The 18,692-nt window shown below is 43.1% G+C and overlaps 1 protein-coding gene across 4 annotated transcripts in view; it reads right to left on the bottom strand.

The window, feature by feature from the left end:
* Nucleotides 1-18,692, bottom strand: part of mcc (MCC regulator of WNT signaling pathway) — a 155,665-nt gene that overhangs the window by 36,685 nt on the left and 100,288 nt on the right. For all 4 annotated transcript variants that reach the window (XM_053618037.1, XM_053618035.1, XM_053618039.1 and 1 more), the window contains 2 exons: nt 4,451-4,591; nt 2,012-2,112 (listed from right to left, as the gene is read on the bottom strand). In XM_053618037.1, the coding sequence (XP_053474012.1) occupies nt 2,012-2,112; nt 4,451-4,591 (242 nt within the window). The remainder of the gene's footprint in view (nt 1-2,011; nt 2,113-4,450; nt 4,592-18,692) is intronic.

The raw sequence follows: 18,692 nt of genomic DNA, 5'->3' as shown, positions 1-18,692 counted from the left end.
TGCCGCCACACACGCTTGACACCATCTGAACCAAATAAGTTTATCTTGGTCTCATCAGGCCACAGGACATGGTTCCAGTAATCCATGTCCTTAGTCTGCTTGTCTTCAGCAAACTGTTTGCGGGCTTTCTTGTGCATCATCTTTAGAAGAGGCTTCCTTCTGGGACGACAGCCATGCAGACCAATTTGATGCAGTGTGCAGCGTATGGTCTGAGCACTGACAGACTGACCCCCCACCCCTTCAACCTCTGCAGCAATGCTGGCAGCACTCATACGTCTATTTCCCCCAAAGACAACCTCTGGATATGACGCTGAGCACCTGCATTCAACTTCTTTGGTCGACCATGGCGAGGCCTGTTCTGAGTGGAACCTGTCCTGTTAAACCGCTGTATGGTCTTGGCCACCGTGCTGCAGCTCAGTGTCAGGGTCTTGGCAATCTTCTTATAGCCTAGGCCATCTTTATGTAGAGCAACAATTCTTTTTTTCAGATCCTCAGAGAGTTCTTTGCCATGAGGTGCCATGTTGAACTTCCAGTGACTAATATGAGGGAGTGTGAGAGCGATGACACCAAATTTAACACACCTGCTCCCCATTCACACCTGAGACCTTGTAACACTAACAAGTTACATGACACCGGGGAGGGAAAATGGCTAATTGGGCCCAATTTGGACATTTTCACTTAGGGGTGTACTCACTTTTGTTGCCAGTGGTTTAGACATTAATGTCTGTGTGTTGAGTTATTTTGAGGGGACAGCAAATTTACTGTTACACAAGCTGTACACTCACTACTTTACATTGTAGCAAAGTGTCATTTCTTCAGTGTTGTCACATGAAAAGATATCATCAAATATTTACAAAAATGTGAGGGGTGTACTCACTTTTGTGAGATACTGTGTGTGTGTGTGTGTGTGTGTGTGTGTGTGTGTGTGTGTATGTATGTATATATATATATATATATATATATATATATATATATATATATATATATATATATATATATATATATATACACACACACACACACACTTTACATAAACATACATATATATACACATACACACACACAAACAAACACAAGTCATCACAAGTTTTAATACACAAGTTATCAAAACTCTGGAAGAACACAAATGGAACTGTGGGAATTATGTTGTGATAAAAAAAAAATCTAAAATAAATCAGAATAATTTAACCCTTTTTGCCTATAATTTATTCTTGGCATTTTCTCAACCAATTTCTTCAGGAATCACCCTGAGATGCTTTTTAAACAGTATTAAAGGAGTTCCCACCTGTGCTGGACACTTATTGGCTGCTTTTTGGAATATTTCGCTCCAAGTCATCCATTTAAAAAAAATAATTTCTTTTGTAAATAAAAATGTTAGTTTTCTAATGAAAGGAATTAATATGTTGGCACAATTATATTTTTGCCTACAGCACTGATTTCAAACATTTAATCATACACTTTCAGATCAAAAGGTTTTTAAGATCATGAGAAACATTTCAGTCAAGTGTCTCCAAACTTTTGACCGGTAGTGTGTATATATGTGTGAATTGGAGACTGGCAGGAAATTCTCAATATAGGCACACACAAATCCAAAGCGATAAACACACACATGAAGATTTGCAAAAGCAGATTCAACAATTAATTCATAAATGTAAACACAATCAGAAACACACAAACACAGTTGTTTATTTATGAATTGTGCTTTGCATTTGTGAATCGTACTTTGTGAATGTAAATTTATTCATGCATTTTTAAATCATATTTTCTGAATATGAATGAGGTTATGAATGTGTGGATTGCTGTTTGCCAATATATTCATGTTTTTTGCAAATGTGAATTAGCATATGTATTTCTGAATCAGATTTTATAAAAGGTATTCATATTAAGACTATTCTATTTCCATAAAACTGTACCATGAAGAAGTCACTGCATACTAAACAATATCTGACAACTGCTTTAAACCACTATAAGTCCTTTATTTGTGTGTACTACACATACTATATATACTTACCTACAGTGCTGACTCTAGCCACTCTATACTGGCCCAGCAGCAGACCCTGTTCCGTCTCTGCCAGAGCCAGCAGTAGCTCATAGGCCTCTATACACTGCTCACTGCAATAACACACAAACAACTAAAAAAAAAACTATCAACTGAATTGCAACTGAATCTAATTTTATACAATAAAAAAATCTATATAGAATAAAAAATTGTTGAATATGTTTAATGCCTAAGAGATTATTAAAACAAGAAAACCTCTGCACCTTTACCCTGATTAAAAATGCCAAAATCTATAAATTCACATGAATGCTGAAAGGAGCACCTTCACACCCTTCTGCCCAAATAGCTAGCCAGCTAGCTAACTGCTAGTACTAATGAATAAACTAACTTTCATTTGGACTTGAGTGGGATTTCAATATCTGACTGCATATGTATAAAATGTACACATTATTTGTCATATTCTCAGCAATTTATATGCAGCCCATCATAACCACCATTCTGTCGAGAAACTACCTGAATGTCCAACCATTAGTCATACCCACTTACTGCTTTAGTTTACTTGTGTATTGTAATTGTAAATATAACTTGTATTTCAGGTGGTGATGCTAACCCAATTTCAGACCAAAACCAGTTAAAAAAAAAATACAATACAATTTTAAATGTCACACCCCCTGTGTGCTACAGCCATGGTGCAGATGTGTTAATTTCTGGCCACACAAACAACCAGGTGAACACACAAACTGAATCCAATTTGTGAATTCAATAGTGAACATTGGCATTATATTTGCATTATAAGGTCATAAATAGGTCATAAATATTTGGACATTGACAAAGTTCTTAAACTGTCTACCACAGTATATTGGAGTTGAAATTAAATACCAAATATCATTTGAGCTCAGCTTAACATCAGGGTACAAATTGGGTGAACAGTGTAAAATTACAGCACTTTTTGTATGTTCTAGGTCAATGACTGCCTGAATGGTGCTGTGTTTCTTCCCTAGTGATGCTCTGCCAGACCTTCACTACAGCTGTCTTTAGTCTTCAGATGAGTCATTGTCCATCTGCACTGTGAAGCACTGGCCAATTGGTTTTTGAAACATTTGGCTGAATTTGAGCAGATAATATAGCGTCAGAATTCGTCCTTCTGCTTTTGTCAGTAGTCACATAATCACTACATACCAGGGAACCAATTCGAGTGGCAGCCATACATGTCCATGCCATAAGATGAGATGGTATGCTTCAGATCATGAGCAGTTCCTCACCTTCTTCATACTCTTCTCTTTTTATCATTCTGGTATAAGCCAATCTTTGTCTCATCTTTGCATAGGATGTTGTTCCAGAACTCTAATGTGGTCTTTCTGGTTTGAGGCTTACCAATGGTTACATCTTGTGCTAAAACTTCTATATTTACTCTGGTGAAGCCTTCTCTTGATTGTTTACTTTTACAGAGATATGCCTACTGTACCTCCTGGAGGCTGTTCTTGTTCTTTCCAACTGTTGTTGTTCAATTCATTTTATTTATATAGCGCTTTTAACAGTGGACATTGTCCCAAAGCAGCTTTACAGAGACGTATAAATTCAGGATTTTAAATCTATATCCTGAATTCATATATGTCTGTAAAGCTGCTTTGGGATAATGTCCATTGTTAAAAGTGCTATATAAATAAAACTGAATTGACTTGAATTGTTGTGAAAGAGTTTTTCTTCACCAGGGAAAGAATTCATGTCATTCACCACATTAGACTTGCAGAAACAAAAGTCAGATAAAACACATTTGTTTGTGATTTAAAAAATCTGTTAATGTTTCTTTCTCATCAGGGTGAATCCTCCCAGTAAGTCTTTGAAAAGCATGATCTATTAGAGGGTCAGTAAAGAACACACGCACACACATTTGTATCACATACATACAAACATTACAAATACAATGGCAGCCACATCATGTCAGAGAATCAGCTAGAAATCTCTCATGATACACACTCCTAGGACTAAGCTCATCTGTATGCATGCTGAAGGAGTTATGTGCTGTAAGAATCCATTCAGAGAGCATGCTCAATGTGCTCAGTCAGCACTCATACACATCTCAAACAACAGCCATGTGATTATTTTCTCCTAGTGGCTACAGATGATCCTCATGATGATAATAGCAATACATTTTATTTATATAGCATTTTTTTCACATGTACAGAAAAGAAGACTTAACAAGCAAAATAGGGGGTTTTCACAAGAACTTGATGGATGCAAAATGGGGGCAAAATATTTTACTAAAAGATGAATCTATGAATGATGCGTGTCTCTTGTGATTATTCTTTATGTTCAACTAACATTAACACTCCAGTAAAGGTATGACCTAGCTGTTACCATTCCAACCTCCCACAGATTATCCTGTGCATTTGCAGGTGACTGTTCTATTGTGTGTTTGGCAGGAGGTTGGTTATGACTGTGTGTTTATACCTGTAATGCAGAGCCAGCCGCAGAGCTGTAGTGTTGGACTCATATTTGCCCATCAGCATACTCATCCTCTCTGCATTGCTCTTACATTCCTCCAGCGTGATGGTTAACAGATCATTCTGGGATTTCAGGTGCTCGATTCGACTACAGAGACAAACAACAAATAATACATTTATTATTGATAAATATATGTTTTTCTACCTGTGGAAAAATCTTGAGTGGACGTCTCTGCCACTGAGCTCAGTATAGTAACAAACAAATGTAAAGTAGATTATGGGGGGTTATAGACAGGAAAACAAAACATGAAACAGACTTAAAATATATCCGAACAGAGGATACAGCCATATTGACAAAACAAACTCAAAAATTTACTGTGGCTGTGGTTCAGGTGGTAAGTATAGAGTACCTAAGTAGGGTTGGTGGTAGCGTAGGGTACCTAAGTAGGGTTGGTGGTTCAATTCCCAGCCCACATGACTCCGCATGCCGAAGTGTCTTTGGGCAAGACACTGAATCTCAAGTTGCTCCTGATGGCAGTCTAGCACCTTGCATGGCAGTTCTGCTGCCATTGGTGTGTGTGTGTATGTGTGTGAATGGGTGAATGAGAAACAGTGTAAAGCGTATGTAGAATCGCTAAGGTGCAGGCCATTTACCATTTACTAGAAGCAAAGGCTCACATACTTTTGGCACTCACACATATGTATTATTGGATCATTTTTCTCAACAAATAAATGACCAAGTATAATATTTTTGTCTCAATTGTTTAACTTGGTACCTTCATGTACTTTTAGGGCTTGTGAAAATCTGATGTTTTAGGTCTTTGTGGAAGTGGGTGCGTGCTCAAGCACTGGTATGTGAATGCAGGGAGGAGCCGGAAAAGGAGAGTGGTGACGAACGCACACGTGGGGGAATTCTATTAATGAATTTTGTGTTTCAGTGAGAAAATGCGAGGATGAAAGGGAGAGAGATGAGCACCTTGGGAGAGAAAGAGAGTAGCCAGCACGAAGCCGAATTTGCAGCAGCATCAGCGTGTTTGTTCGCTGACCTGTCACAAACTAAGTCTCCCATAGTAATATAGACATCAACAAAGTAGTAATATAGATATCAGCAGGAATGACCTGCTTGAGCTGAGTGAATGAAAACCAGTAAACAAATGCATTTTATTAGTGGTTAATTAAGTCACCCAAACGCATTGTATAAAAGATTAAACAAATTCATACACAACATAAACACAATATTACAACCTGCATCTGCACAAAATGATACGAATACACAGCTATATGCAGAGGTGGGTAGAGTAGCCAAAAAATTTACTCAAGTACAAGTAAAACTACTTATAAAAATAATTACTCAAGTAACAGTAAAAGTAATAATGTTAATAATTAGTTGAGTAAGAGTAATAAAGTATACAATGAAAAGACTACTTGTCACGATTCCCCCTTTAAGCAGCGTGCTCTAAGCGCGAATGCGCGAGCACCTGCTTTTCCGTTGTTGACCGTAATGACATCTGGACACGTGTGTTTTGTTTATGTTTCTGTCATGTCTCCTCCCTGTTCTGTCATTGGCTGGGATTTCACGTGGGTCTGTATTGCTCTCAGCTGCAAGCAGTTTAGACGCTGATTATGTCCGCATATATACCGCACCAAATATATATATAAAGATATTTATATATATATATAAATATATATCTTCCGCCAAAACATGGATGCAGCAGGAGAACGGAGGAGATGCAGAACCCGGAAGTCGACGCCAACCGTCCCCGCTATGGACTCTGTCCACTTCCCACAATGGACATTTATGGAGCTTCCTGATCCATTTGATGGATTTTTCGGTGCCCCTGAATATTTTCTGGTAGACTGTCAATACTATTTCGCCAGCCTGTTAGACCCTAAGCCAGAGGAGAAGCAATGGCTCCGATTCATGTGGTCCCGGTTCTTTGGACCGGCCCGTCAATGGGTGCAGCTCAAACTGGATAAGCACTGTAGGAACCTGGACAGTGTAGAACAGTTTGTGGGGGAATTCATGATGCGATTCGGGAGTCCGGAGGCGAAGGACGAGCTAGAACAACTTCTCAGGGGGGTAAGTCTGGCAGGCGAACCTGCCCTGCCGTTTACCCACTACTACAGGCAACTTCATGCAGAGCTCAACTCTGAAATCCAAGTTAAGTCTCAAGTCCCTAAGGTCCAAGTCCAAGTCAAGCCTCCAGTCTCTGAAATCCAAGTCAAGTCTCAAGTCCCTAAGGTCCAAGTTCAAGTCAAGCCTCCAGTCCCTGAGGTCCAAGTCAAGCCTCCAGTCTCTGAAGTCCAAGTCAAGCCTCCAGTCTCTAAAATCCAATTCAAGTCTCAAGTCCCTAAGGTCCAAGTCCAAGTCAAGCCTCCAGTCCCTGAGATCCAAGTCAAGCCTCCAGTCCCTGAGGTCCGAGCCAAGTCTCCAGTCCCTGAGATCCGAGTCAAGCCTCCAGTCCCTGAGGTCCGAGCCAAGTCTCCAGTCCCTGAGGTCCGAGCCAAGTCTCCAGTCCCTGAGGTCCGAGCCAAGTCTCCAGTCCCTGACGTCCGAGCCAAGTCTCCAGTCCCTGACGTCCGAGCCAAGTCTCCAGTCCCTGACGTCCGAGCCAAGTCTCCAGTCCCTGACGTCCGAGCCAAGTCTCCAGTCTCTGACGTCCGAGCCAAGCCTCCAGTCTCTGAGCTCACGTCCAAGCCTGCAGATCCATTTGACCAAGCTCTGCTAATATCTCAGCCTAATGACCAAATGCTGCCCATGCCCAAGGTTCACCTGGTGACCTCAGAGCCTCAGCCTCCCTGTTCAGCTGTGGACGTCGCTCAGCCTCCCTGTTCAGCTGTGGACGTCGCTCAGCCTCCCTGTTCAGCTGTGGACGTCGCTCAGCCCGCCTGTTCAGCTGTGGACGTCGCTCAGCCCGCCTGTTCAGCCGAGGTCGTCGCTCAGCCCGCCTGTTCAGCCGAGGTCGTCGCTCAGCCCGCCTGTTCAGCCGAGGTCGTCGCTCAGCCCGCCTGTTCAGCCGAGGTCGTCGCTCAGCCCGCCTGTTCAGCCGAGGTCGTCGCTCAGCCCGCCTGTTCAGCCGAGGTCGTCGCTCAGCCCGCCTGTTCAGCCGAGGTCGTCGCTCAGCCCGCCTGTTCAGCCGAGGTCGTCGCTCAGCCCGCCTGTTCAGCCGAGGTCGTCGCTCACCCCGCCTGTTCAGCCGAGGTCGTCGCTCACCCCGCCTGTTCAGCTGAGGTCGTCGCTCAGCCTTCCGGCTCCATGGCAAACGTCGTTCCCCCCTACTGCTTCAAGGAGACCCACGCTTCTCTCCCTGGCCTTACAGGGGACTTCGCTCTGTCTTCATGCTCAGCCGAGGACTTCGCTCAGTCTGCCTGCCCTGCTGTGGGTGTCGCTCTGCCTTCATGCTCCGCCGAGGACTTCGCTCAGCCTGCCTGCCCGGCTGTGGTCATCGCTCTGCCTTCATGCTCCGCCGAGGACTTCGCTCAGCCTGCCTGCCCGGCTGTGGACGTCGCTCTGCCTTCATGCTCCGCCGAGGACGTCGCTCTGCCTTCATGCTCCGCCGAGGACTTCGCTCAGCCTGCCTGCCCTGCTGTGGTCGTCGCTCTGCCTTCATGCTCCGCTGAGGACTTTGCTCAGACTGCCTGCCCGGCTGTGGATGTCGCTCTGCTTCCCTGCTACGCCGAGGACGTCGCTCCGCTTCCCTGCGCCGCCAAGAACACCGTGCAGTTTCCTGGCTCTGCCTGGGACATTCAGTCCAGGGGGCCGGGTCCGCCAATTAAATGGGATGACTCATGGCACTCCGGGAGTAGTGCCTTTGGGGGGGGGGGTCGGGTTCTGTCACGATTCCCCCTTTAAGCAGCGTGCTCTAAGCGCGAATGCGCGAGCACCTGCTTTTCCGTTGTTGACCGTAATGACATCTGGACACGTGTGTTTTGTTTATGTTTCTGTCATGTCTCCTCCCTGTTCTGTCATTGGCTGGGATTTCACGTGGGTCTGTATTGCTCTCAGCTGCAAGCAGTTTAGACGCTGATTATGTCCGCATATATACCGCGCGCCTCACAGCACTCAACGCGGAAGATTAATAATAATAATACCTTAGCGTTAGTTTAGTTCGTGTCGTAGTCGTAGTCGTAGTCGTAGTCATAGTCATAGTCACAGTTCATGTTTAAAGTTAGTTCGCGCTGGATTATCCGCTTCCAGTCCCTCGTCATAGTTCGTTTCTTGTTTTGTTTATCAACCTAGATTCCTGCCTTGCCCCGTGTATGCCTGTTTGCCAATCGCCTGACCTCTTGCATGTTTTTGGATTACGTTTTGGATCAGGTTTTGGATTTGTCTGCCTGTCTCCCTTTCTAATAAACAACCGTTCATACTGCACTTGCATCCGTCCTATCTCTGCTCCGTCACGATTTGTGACAGAAAACAAAACGCACGTGTCCAGATGTCATTACGGTCAACAACGGAAAAGCAGGTGCTCGCGCATTCGCGCTTAGAGCACGCTGCTTAAAGGGGGAATCGTGACACTACTCAAGTAGCAAGTTACTAGTTACTTAGGATCTAATTAAAATGAAGGGAAAATCCTGAATTTCAGACTACATGGAGAACTGTGCATGTGTGTGTGCATATGTGTGTCCTGCCTCCATCGACACAGTTGCTTCTTCCCCCTCTCCAGAACTGAGGCGTTAAATAGGTGAGTGGTTGTTGTGTCCGCATTCACTTCTGGCTTTTATAATTCAGCCAAATTTAGCAATATTTTAACCTATGATTAATACGTGTGCACATATATCACTTAAATTCTTCAATGTAATTATATTAAACCTTTAAGGATAAGGATAACATTTATTGATCCCACACTGGGGAAATTCCCTCGTTACAGCAGCTCAGTTACACAAAAAACAGACAGGAAAGAATACACATTAAATAGGAATAGAATTTATATAAAGTATCTAACAATTTATATATACACAATAGGAATAGAAAAATAAGAATTAGAGTATTTAAAAAATAGTAATAATGGTAATATGTATAGACTATGGACACCTCAATGTATATACAGATGTGTAACACCTTGTTTATATACATGAGTGGATAAATGGATTATTGTGCAGTTAACAATAGAAGGGTGAGCAACAAATAATAATAATGTGTGGGTTGATGATGCAAAAAAAACAGCTAACAGTTCTACATTATGTTGTTGTTGCATTAAAGAGTCTGACTGCTATAGGGATGAAGGACCTTTCTTGCACTGAGGGTGCAGCAGTCTGCTGCTGAAGGAGCTGCTCAGGGACCCCAGTATCTCATACAGGGGGTGACAGGAATTGCTCATGATAGACACCATCTTAGCGGACATCCGCCTCTCCCCTACCACCTCTAGGCTGTCCAGAGGGTAGACCAAGACAGAGCTAGCCCTGTTAACCAGTTTGTTGAGATGTTTCCTGTCCCTCTCTGTGCTCCCAACTCCCCAGGAAACTACTGCATATAAGATAGCAGATGCTACCACAGTGTCATAGAAAGTTTTATGCAGGGTCCTGCACACACCAAAAGACCTCAGTCTCCTCGCAGGTGGAGACAACTTTGGCTCTTTTTGTACAGGACATCTCTGTTTGTGGACCAGTCCAGTTTATTGTTGAGGTGAACACCCAGGAATTTATATATCTCCACCCTTTCGATGTCCATACTCTGGATGCTCACCGGCGTAGACCGGGTTGGCCTTCTGCAGAGGTCGACTACCATCTCCTTTGTCTTGCTGGCGTTGAGGCAGAGGTGGTATCATTCACACCAATTGACAAAGTCCGCGATGACCTCCTGACTGTTCTCCTCTGATACTCGTCCAACAATGACCGTATTCAGAGAACTTCTGCATGTGGCAGCTGTTAGTGTTATGTCTGAAGTCCGCTTTGTACAGGGTGAAGAGAAATGGAGCAAGCACTGTACCCTGTGGTGCTCCCATGCTGCTGACCACCACATCAGACATACAGTCCTGGAGCCTCACATACTATGGTCTGTCAGTAAGATAGTTGGTGATCCATGCAGCCAGGTGGCGATCAACTCCAGCTCCCAAGCGTTTCCCCCTAAGTAGTATTGGCTGAATTGTGTTGAAAGCACTGGAGAAATGAAAAAACATGATCCTCACAGTGCTCCCAGTATTCTCCAGGCGTAGAAGTGATCTGTGCATCAGGTAAATAATGGCGTCCTCAACCCCCATGCCTGGTCGGTAAGCAAACTATAGGTGGTCTAGCTCTGAGCTCACTAGGGTCCGCAGCTGTCACAGTACAATTCTCTCCATGCACTTCATCAGATGTGAAGTTAAGGCTACCGGTCTGAAGTGCATAATTGTGAATTATGTTTAGCATAAAAACATCAAACATTATTACACGTGTATTGAACGTTTTATATATATATTGAACTATTCAAAACACAAACCATTCCAAATAAATCACACACTGCACTGTTGGATGTACAATTCTAATATGGCTGTGAAGGTTGTCAGTTGACCCTGCTCCATATGATATTTTTACCATACAAATTTTGCCTTTATGTTGTCTGTTATTAAAATCCATTTATGTATGAAAATGGAGAATGTTATCACATGTGATTTGTCACACGCACGTACAAGTCAACACAACAGTCAGTCAATACATGGAAGGCGCGTGGCCATTCAGTGTGGCGAAAAGATCATCCTATTATTCTGTCTTGTATTAATTTACAAAAAAACAAAATCAACTCTCAGACAGGAGGTGGTTCCCATTGTTCACTTAAAGAAGAGCTGACTTGTTCTCAAATGACATCACTAGCTCAAACCCCAGTTGCTGGTGTACTATACCCTGTATGCTACCACTGCGCTAATCTAGCACACATGTTTTAGCCACGTTAATTATAGTACTATAATTATAATAAGTACTATAATAAGTACTATAGTTATTGTACCTACACTATCTGACTCAATCACACTCACTTTATATAATTCAATCTTGTAATTAGAAACTTGCCTATATTTATCATAAGTTTTAATGAGAAACGTAATATTTTTAGGTGAATCATTCGACCACAGATTCCATTTATTTATTGTACTGTGTTCAGCTACATTATGTTGTTCCATGCACCACCTGGTGGTTATTGTGTAAAGCACAACAAATAAATTTAAATTCTAAGAAGTGTGCCTGCAGGGTACTGCATGATCACATGGGATGAAGCGTGTGGGAAAAAAAAAATGCACATTCTTAAAGGCCACATCTGTAATACACTGGCCCGCTTCAGGTACCGCTTCAATTGGCCAGGCATTCACGGCGATGTTGCAAGTAGTGCACAACACGTCATGAATGTCAGCTGGTGAATCCACTAGCCACCCCAAAGTGATGTTGCACCCACTCCATTAATTGACGTCCCCTTAAAAAGAATTGGCATGGACCTCGTTGGGCCACAAGATTGGACTGCACAAGGGCATTGCTTTCTGATAGTTCTAGTGGATTACACAATGTGATACCGGGAAGCGTTGCCTCTCCGCAATATCTCCACACATAATGTTGCGGAGGCACTCTTCTGAGTTACCTCCCGAGTCGGGATCCGGAAAGAGATCCTGATTGATCAGGGCACGACTTTCATATCACAAACACTACACAAGGTTTACGAATTGTTGGGGATTAAATCGATTTGCCCCAGCATTTATCATCTGCAAATGGATGGGCTGGTTGAGCAATTTAATCAAACATTATTCATAAGTTTGTTCATGACGATGTGCAGAATTGAGATAAGTGGCTATAGCCCTTATTATTTGCAATACGAGAGCCTCCACAGTATTTGCCCAATTTGAGTTATTATATGGGCAAAAGCCTTGTAGGGTGCTTGACATAATTCGGGAAAATTGGGAGGAGGGACCTTCTAACAGTAAAAGTGAAATTCAATATATTCTTGACCTGCAAGCAAAACTCCACACTTTAAGACACATAACCCAGGAGAATTTGCTACTCGGCTATGAGAGTTTACACCAGGAAATAAAGTGCTCATTTTACTACCCATGTTGAGCTCTCAATTACTTGCCAAGTGGTGAGGGCCCTTTGAGGTCAGATGGCGGGTTGGGGATGTTGACTATGAGGTAAGACAATTACTACCCATGTTGAGCTCTCAATTACTTGCCAAGTGGTGAGGGCCCTTTGAGGTCAGATGGCGGGTTGGGGATGTTGACTATGAGGTAAGACAAACCGATAGGGTCATGACCGGTATACCACCTTAACGTCCTGAAACCATGGTGGGAGGCGGTTCCTGTGGCTTTGGAAATGGTGGTTCCACAGGGGGAAGAGTTAGAACAGGAGGTAAATCTAAAAGCAGCAACTCAATCCATCCTGGTCCCTTATAAAGACCACCTCCGTTGTGTTCTCACTTCTACCCACTTGCACTAATCTCATAGACCACCACACAGAGACAACTCCATGGGTGGTGGTACGCAGCCGTCAGTATCATCTGCCTGAACACAAAAGAATTCGGGATGAGCTCAAGACTATGCTCGACATGGGTGTAATTGAGGAGTCCCACAGTGACTGGAGCAGCCCAGTGGTTTTAGTGCCAGAAACTGATGGGATTTTTGTGTGGGTCTTAGAAAAGTCAACGTGGTGTCTAAATTCAATGCATAGCCAATGCCTCTCATTGGCAAGCTGCTCGATTGGTTAATTGCGGCTCGCTTTTATTCTACACTAGATTTAACAAAGGGATATTGGCAGATCCCCTTGACTCCAATGTCATATGAAAAAACAGCCTTTCCCATTCCATTTAGGTTACACCATTTCGTGACCCTTCCTTTTAGGCTGTTCGGGGCCCCCATGATGATCCCGTGACTCATGGACAGAATCCTCTGTCAGCATGCTGCATATGCAGCACCTGAGAGCTGTTCTGAGATTGCTGAGACCCAAATAAATAAGACCACAGCGATTGCAGCCTGCCCAAGACCCAAGACCAAAAAGGAGGTGAGACAGTTTTGGGGCTGGCTGGCTATTATCAGAGGTTTGTGCCTAATTATTCAGATGTCACCAGCCTGCTGACTGATCTCATTGAAGGGGGAGGAGTGCCCCATGCTGTACATCAGCTGCAAGCTTTCCGTGCTAGAGACTAAGTAAAGCATGATAGAAAAGGAATGTCTGGCCATCAAATGGGGGTCCTCACCCTCCAATACAATCTGTTGGGACCGGCCTTCACCCTTTGTTTGGAACGTGCCCTGCTCCAGTGGCTCCATCACCATTTAAGTTTGAGCTAATCCACAGGCCGGGGACGCAGATGGCAGTGGCAGATTTCCTCTCTTGGCGTGGGTGGTGGCACTCGGTGCCAGGCCGGATGGCTCCCCGGCCAAAGCTTGCTTCTGGCTTCCTTATTTCCACTGAGATCATAAAGTTTGGTACAGTCATACAGTGGGGGAAATAGATATCGGACGCATCAACATTTCTTCCAGTTAATATATATCCAATGAGGCTATTCACATGAAATTTTCACCAGACATCAGTATTAACTCAAGAAATCTGCAAATATTAAGAATTCACAACATTAAAATCCATAAATAAAGTTGTGTGTTATAAAGTGGAATGACACAGAAAAAAACTAACACACTAACTGAAATTTATTAAATACATAGTGGAGAAGCCTTTGTTTGTAATGACAGCTTCAAGACAATTCCAGTATGAAGAAATTAATTGGTGGGATTTTGGCCCATTCTTCTAAACATATTGTCTTTAAATCTTTTTCAATTGGATTCAAGTCAGGTGACTGACTGGGCCATTCTAACACCTTGATTTTTTTTCTCTGAAAACAATTGAGAGTTTCTTATGCTGTATGCTTTGGACTGTTGTCCTGCTGGAAGGTCCACCCATGTCTCATCTTCATTATTTTGGTGGATGGCAGCAGATTCTTCTCAAGAATCTTCCAGTAAAGGGATCCATTCATCCTTTTTCCAATTATATGAAGTCTGCCAGTACCATGCGATGAAAAACAACCAACCACCATAATGCTTCCACCTCCAAACTTCACTGCTGGTATAGTGTTTTAAGGGGGATGTGCAGTGCCATTTCTTCTCCAAACATGGTGTGTAGTATGACAGCCAAAAAGTTCAATTTTGCTCTCGTCTGACCAGACTACACTCTCCCAGTATTTCATAGGCTTGTCCAAATGAGTTGTAGCAAACTTTAAATGAGCTTCGACATGACTTTTCTTTAGTAATGGAGTCTTGCAGGTGAGGGTGAGCAGTGGAGTGCATTGCGTATTGTTTTCTCTGTGATGATTGTACCTGCTGCCTCCAAGTGTTTCTGGAGCTCTTTCAGAGTGGTCCTTCGCCCTTGGGCTACTTTTCTGACAATTCTTCTGATTCCCTGGTCAGAAATCTTTTGAGGAGCTCCTGTGCATGGCTGGTTGATGACAGTGATGTTGCTTCCACTTGTGGATAATGGCCCCAATGGTGCTTACTGGAGGATTTGAAATACGTCTGTATCCAATTCCATCAATATGTTTCGCAACAATAAGGCTGCGATGTTCTTGGGAGAGCTCTTTGCTTTTAGCCATCATGAAATGTTTCATGTGTGACACCTTGGTAAAGAAAAGCCTATTTTTATAGACCATCAATTTACTAACCCAGCCAATATTAATTTGCACAAATAGGGGGTATAATTACTTATGGATTTCAGCTGGTTCCTTGCCTTGGAGAACTGCTTTTTCTTAGCGTGTTCAATACTTTTTTCTGTGTCATTCCACTTTATTACACATAACTTTATTTATGGACTTTAACGTTGTGAATTATAAATATTTCCAGATTTTTTTTATTTAATACTGATGTCTGGTGAAAATTTCATGTGAATAGCCTCATTGGAAATATATTTATTGAAAAAACTGTTGACATGTCCAATAATTATTTCCCCCACTGTATTTTTGCAAAGGGTTCACAAACTTTCAAGTACCACTGGTGTATGTTAGTTAGGTGTATATTAGTTAGCTCACTGACTGTGAAGATTACAGCATTAGAGGTGTGCTTCCAGAACACTGTAGCTTCTGTTGGGGAAAGTCTGGATGCCTTAGGCAATCCTCCACCTCCTTCCCTCACAGCAGGGCAAATGGGTGATGGCTCGGCAGCATAACTGCAAAACCAAAGCTAATGTTAAGGCTGCACAGGAGCACCACTCCTCTCTGCTTCACATGTCTCACAGGTTTACTCTCCTCAGCACCTGCTGAGAAACCTGAAAGGCACGTGAAATTAATTAGGGCACCAGCAGCACTAGTTAGGTGTATACTAGCCAGGGCACCAGACCTAGCAGGTAATATTAGGGTCTTAGGCATGCATAGGTTTTCAAAGGTAGTTTTTCCACATACGGTGCTGCGAAGAAGTATTTGCCCCATCATGATTTCTTCTGTTTTTGTCTATATCTCATACTAAATAGTTTAAGATCTTCAAATGAAATACAGCATAAAACAAAGGTAATCTGAGTAAACACATCGTTTTTATTTATTTATTTATTTTCATTGAAGCAAAAAAAAAAAACATCCAACACATATCATCAATGTGAAATACTAACTTCCCCCTTAAACTTAAAATTTGGTCGTGCCACCTTTAGCAGCAATAACTCCAACCAATGCTTCCGATACCTGGAGATCAGACTTTCATTAACCTCTAGGACTAGGACTTACTCCTATGCTTTGGATCATTGTCTTGCTACATAATCCATATCCATAATCTGGCCTTATGCCAGAATTAACAGGACCCCTGTGTTCCAAGAAGTTCCACTTTTGACTCATCAGTCCACAGAGCATACTCCCAAAAGGTTTGAGGATCATCAAGGTGTGTTTTGGCAAAATTCAGATGAGTCTTAATGTTAGCAGTGGTTTTTGCCTTTCACCCCTGAAACAATTTAGTATGAGATGTACACAAAAACAGAAGAAATCAGGACCGGAGCAAATACTTTTTCATATCATCGTAGCATTGTCAATCAGAGGTTACAAAGAGTAACATTGCAGAAGTTTGTCAGCCCCATCTAACTGGCAGAGGACTAGATGTCACAGTTATTTATAATGATAATCTAGGCATCACATAAAAACCTAGCATTTTCTGCTAATTATTTACAGACCCCCAGGGCCTGTAAATGGGGGGGTTGTATTGCATGGTTTATTGCACCTCAGTCTTAGGTATCAGAGGAAGGGGAGTATTTATGCATTTGATTGCCTATGGGAGGAAACTGTTCTATAATCTGTTGGTTTTGGTCCCGAATAATCTGTATCTCTTCCCAGAGGGCAGAGGGGAGAACAGGTGATGTCCAGTGTGAGTGTGGTCTATTGCAATGCAACTGGCTTTCTTTTGGAGTCGGCCAGTGTAAGTGTTTTTGAGGGTAGGTAGTGCCGTACCAATGACACACACTGCCGTCCTTACCACTTGCTGCAGGTCCTTCCTATTCTCCTCTGTGCAGCTGGTGAACCACATCGTGCAGCAGTAGGTCAGGAGGCTCTCTATAGCTGCTCGATAGAAGTTGCTTAGGTCAGCAGGTTATGATGGAGGGGAATGTGCTTTAACTACCTAAGGAAGTAAAGCGTCTGTTGGGCCTTCCTGACCTGATGAGCCGAGATGTGCACACCAAGGAACTTAAAGCTGTCTACCCTCTAAACCTACTCCCCATGTATACAGAGGGCAGAGTGCTCAATGTGCTTAGATATTCTAAAGTCCACCATCATTTCCTTGGTTTTTGTAACATTAAGTCCAAGAACACCATTCTATCATATGCTGAACCTCCTCCCTGTAGGCAGTCTCATTGTTCTCCGATATCAGCCCTACAATGGTGGTATCATCAGCAAATTTGACTATGGTGTTAGTAGAGTGAATGGGTGAGCAGTATTGGGTAAAGAGGGAGTAAATGATGGGGCTGAGGACACACCCCTGTGGTGTGCCAGTGTTCAGGGTCTGAGTAGATTATGTGTGATCTCCCACCCTGACGTTCGGGGGTCTGTTACTGAGGAAGTCCAGAATCCATGTACACAGTGAATTGCCTAAGCCCAAGTTGCTCAGTTTTTGAACCAGTTTATGGGGAATAACTGTATGAACTGAAATCCACAAACAGCATTCTTACATAGGTTTGTTCCTGGTCCAGGTGTGTAAGGGCTATATGGAGAGCTATGATGACTACATCCCCTGTCGATCTGTTTGCACGGCATGCAGACTGATGATGGTCAAGGTCAGCAGCGATGGCAGCTTTGATGTGAGAAATGATGAGTCTCTCAAAACATTTGGTGATAATGGGAGTTAGAGCAACTGGGCGATAGTCATTAAGGCAGTTCACTGTACTTTTCTTTGGTAACAGAATAATTGTAGTTGACTTAAAGCAGGTGGGAAATTCAGACTTTAGTAGTGAGAGGTTAAAGATGGTAGTAAATACTCTTGCTAACTGGTCTGCACAGGCCTTGAGGATCCTTCCGGTAACTCCATCTGGACCAGCTTCTTTCCTCGTGTTGACTCTGTACTGGGTAAATCTGACCTGATGATGGTGCAGCTGAATGTGATCGTCCTTTTCTGGTAGTACAGAATGAATGCCAGCCTCTCTATTCCAGTGGTTTAAACGAGAGATAAAAAGGTTTAGAATGTCTGGCAGTGTGCTGTTTGTGGAATTTGTGACCTTGTAGCTGTCCTTGTAGCCAGTGAGAGACTTATCTCCTGCCACATAAATCTGTAGTAATTACTAGTAAAGTGTTCCTCTATGTGCTGCTTATACCTGCGCTTGGCCTCTCTGATGCCCCTCCTCAGGCTTCTCTGTGCCTCTTTATAGGCTTGCAGGTCACCAGATTTAAATGCTGAATCCCGTGCTCTGACCAGGGTCCTCACCTTGCTGTTGAACCATGATTTCTGGTTAGGGAACACTTTAACAGCTTTCGTTTCAGACACATTCTCAGCACAAAAGTTTATATATGACAGGACAGCTGATGTGTGCCCCTCCAGGTCTGTCCCTCAAGCAAAAATTCCCCAGTTCTGCAGGGCTGAGGTGTCTTCCTTAGTCCATATTTTGACTGTCTTCATGACTGGTCGCTGTCTACAGCTGAGTGGTACATATGCTGGATTCAGGGACAGAGACAGATGATCTGAGAGCCCTGGATGTGGCAGAGGGCTGGCATTATAGGCATGTGTTATGTTTCAGTAGACTTGATCTAATGTGTTCTTTTCTCTTGTCTTTAAGTTTACATACTTATGGAATCTGGGCAGAACAGACTTCAAGTTGGCATGATTAAAGTCCACTGCTACTATAACAGTGCT

This window comes from Ictalurus furcatus, chromosome 28 (assembly GCF_023375685.1).
Source record: "Ictalurus furcatus strain D&B chromosome 28, Billie_1.0, whole genome shotgun sequence".
NCBI lineage: Eukaryota > Metazoa > Chordata > Actinopteri > Siluriformes > Ictaluridae > Ictalurus > Ictalurus furcatus.
The sequence above is the reverse complement of the archived record's forward strand: the minus strand, read 5'-3'. Positions and strand labels throughout refer to the sequence as shown.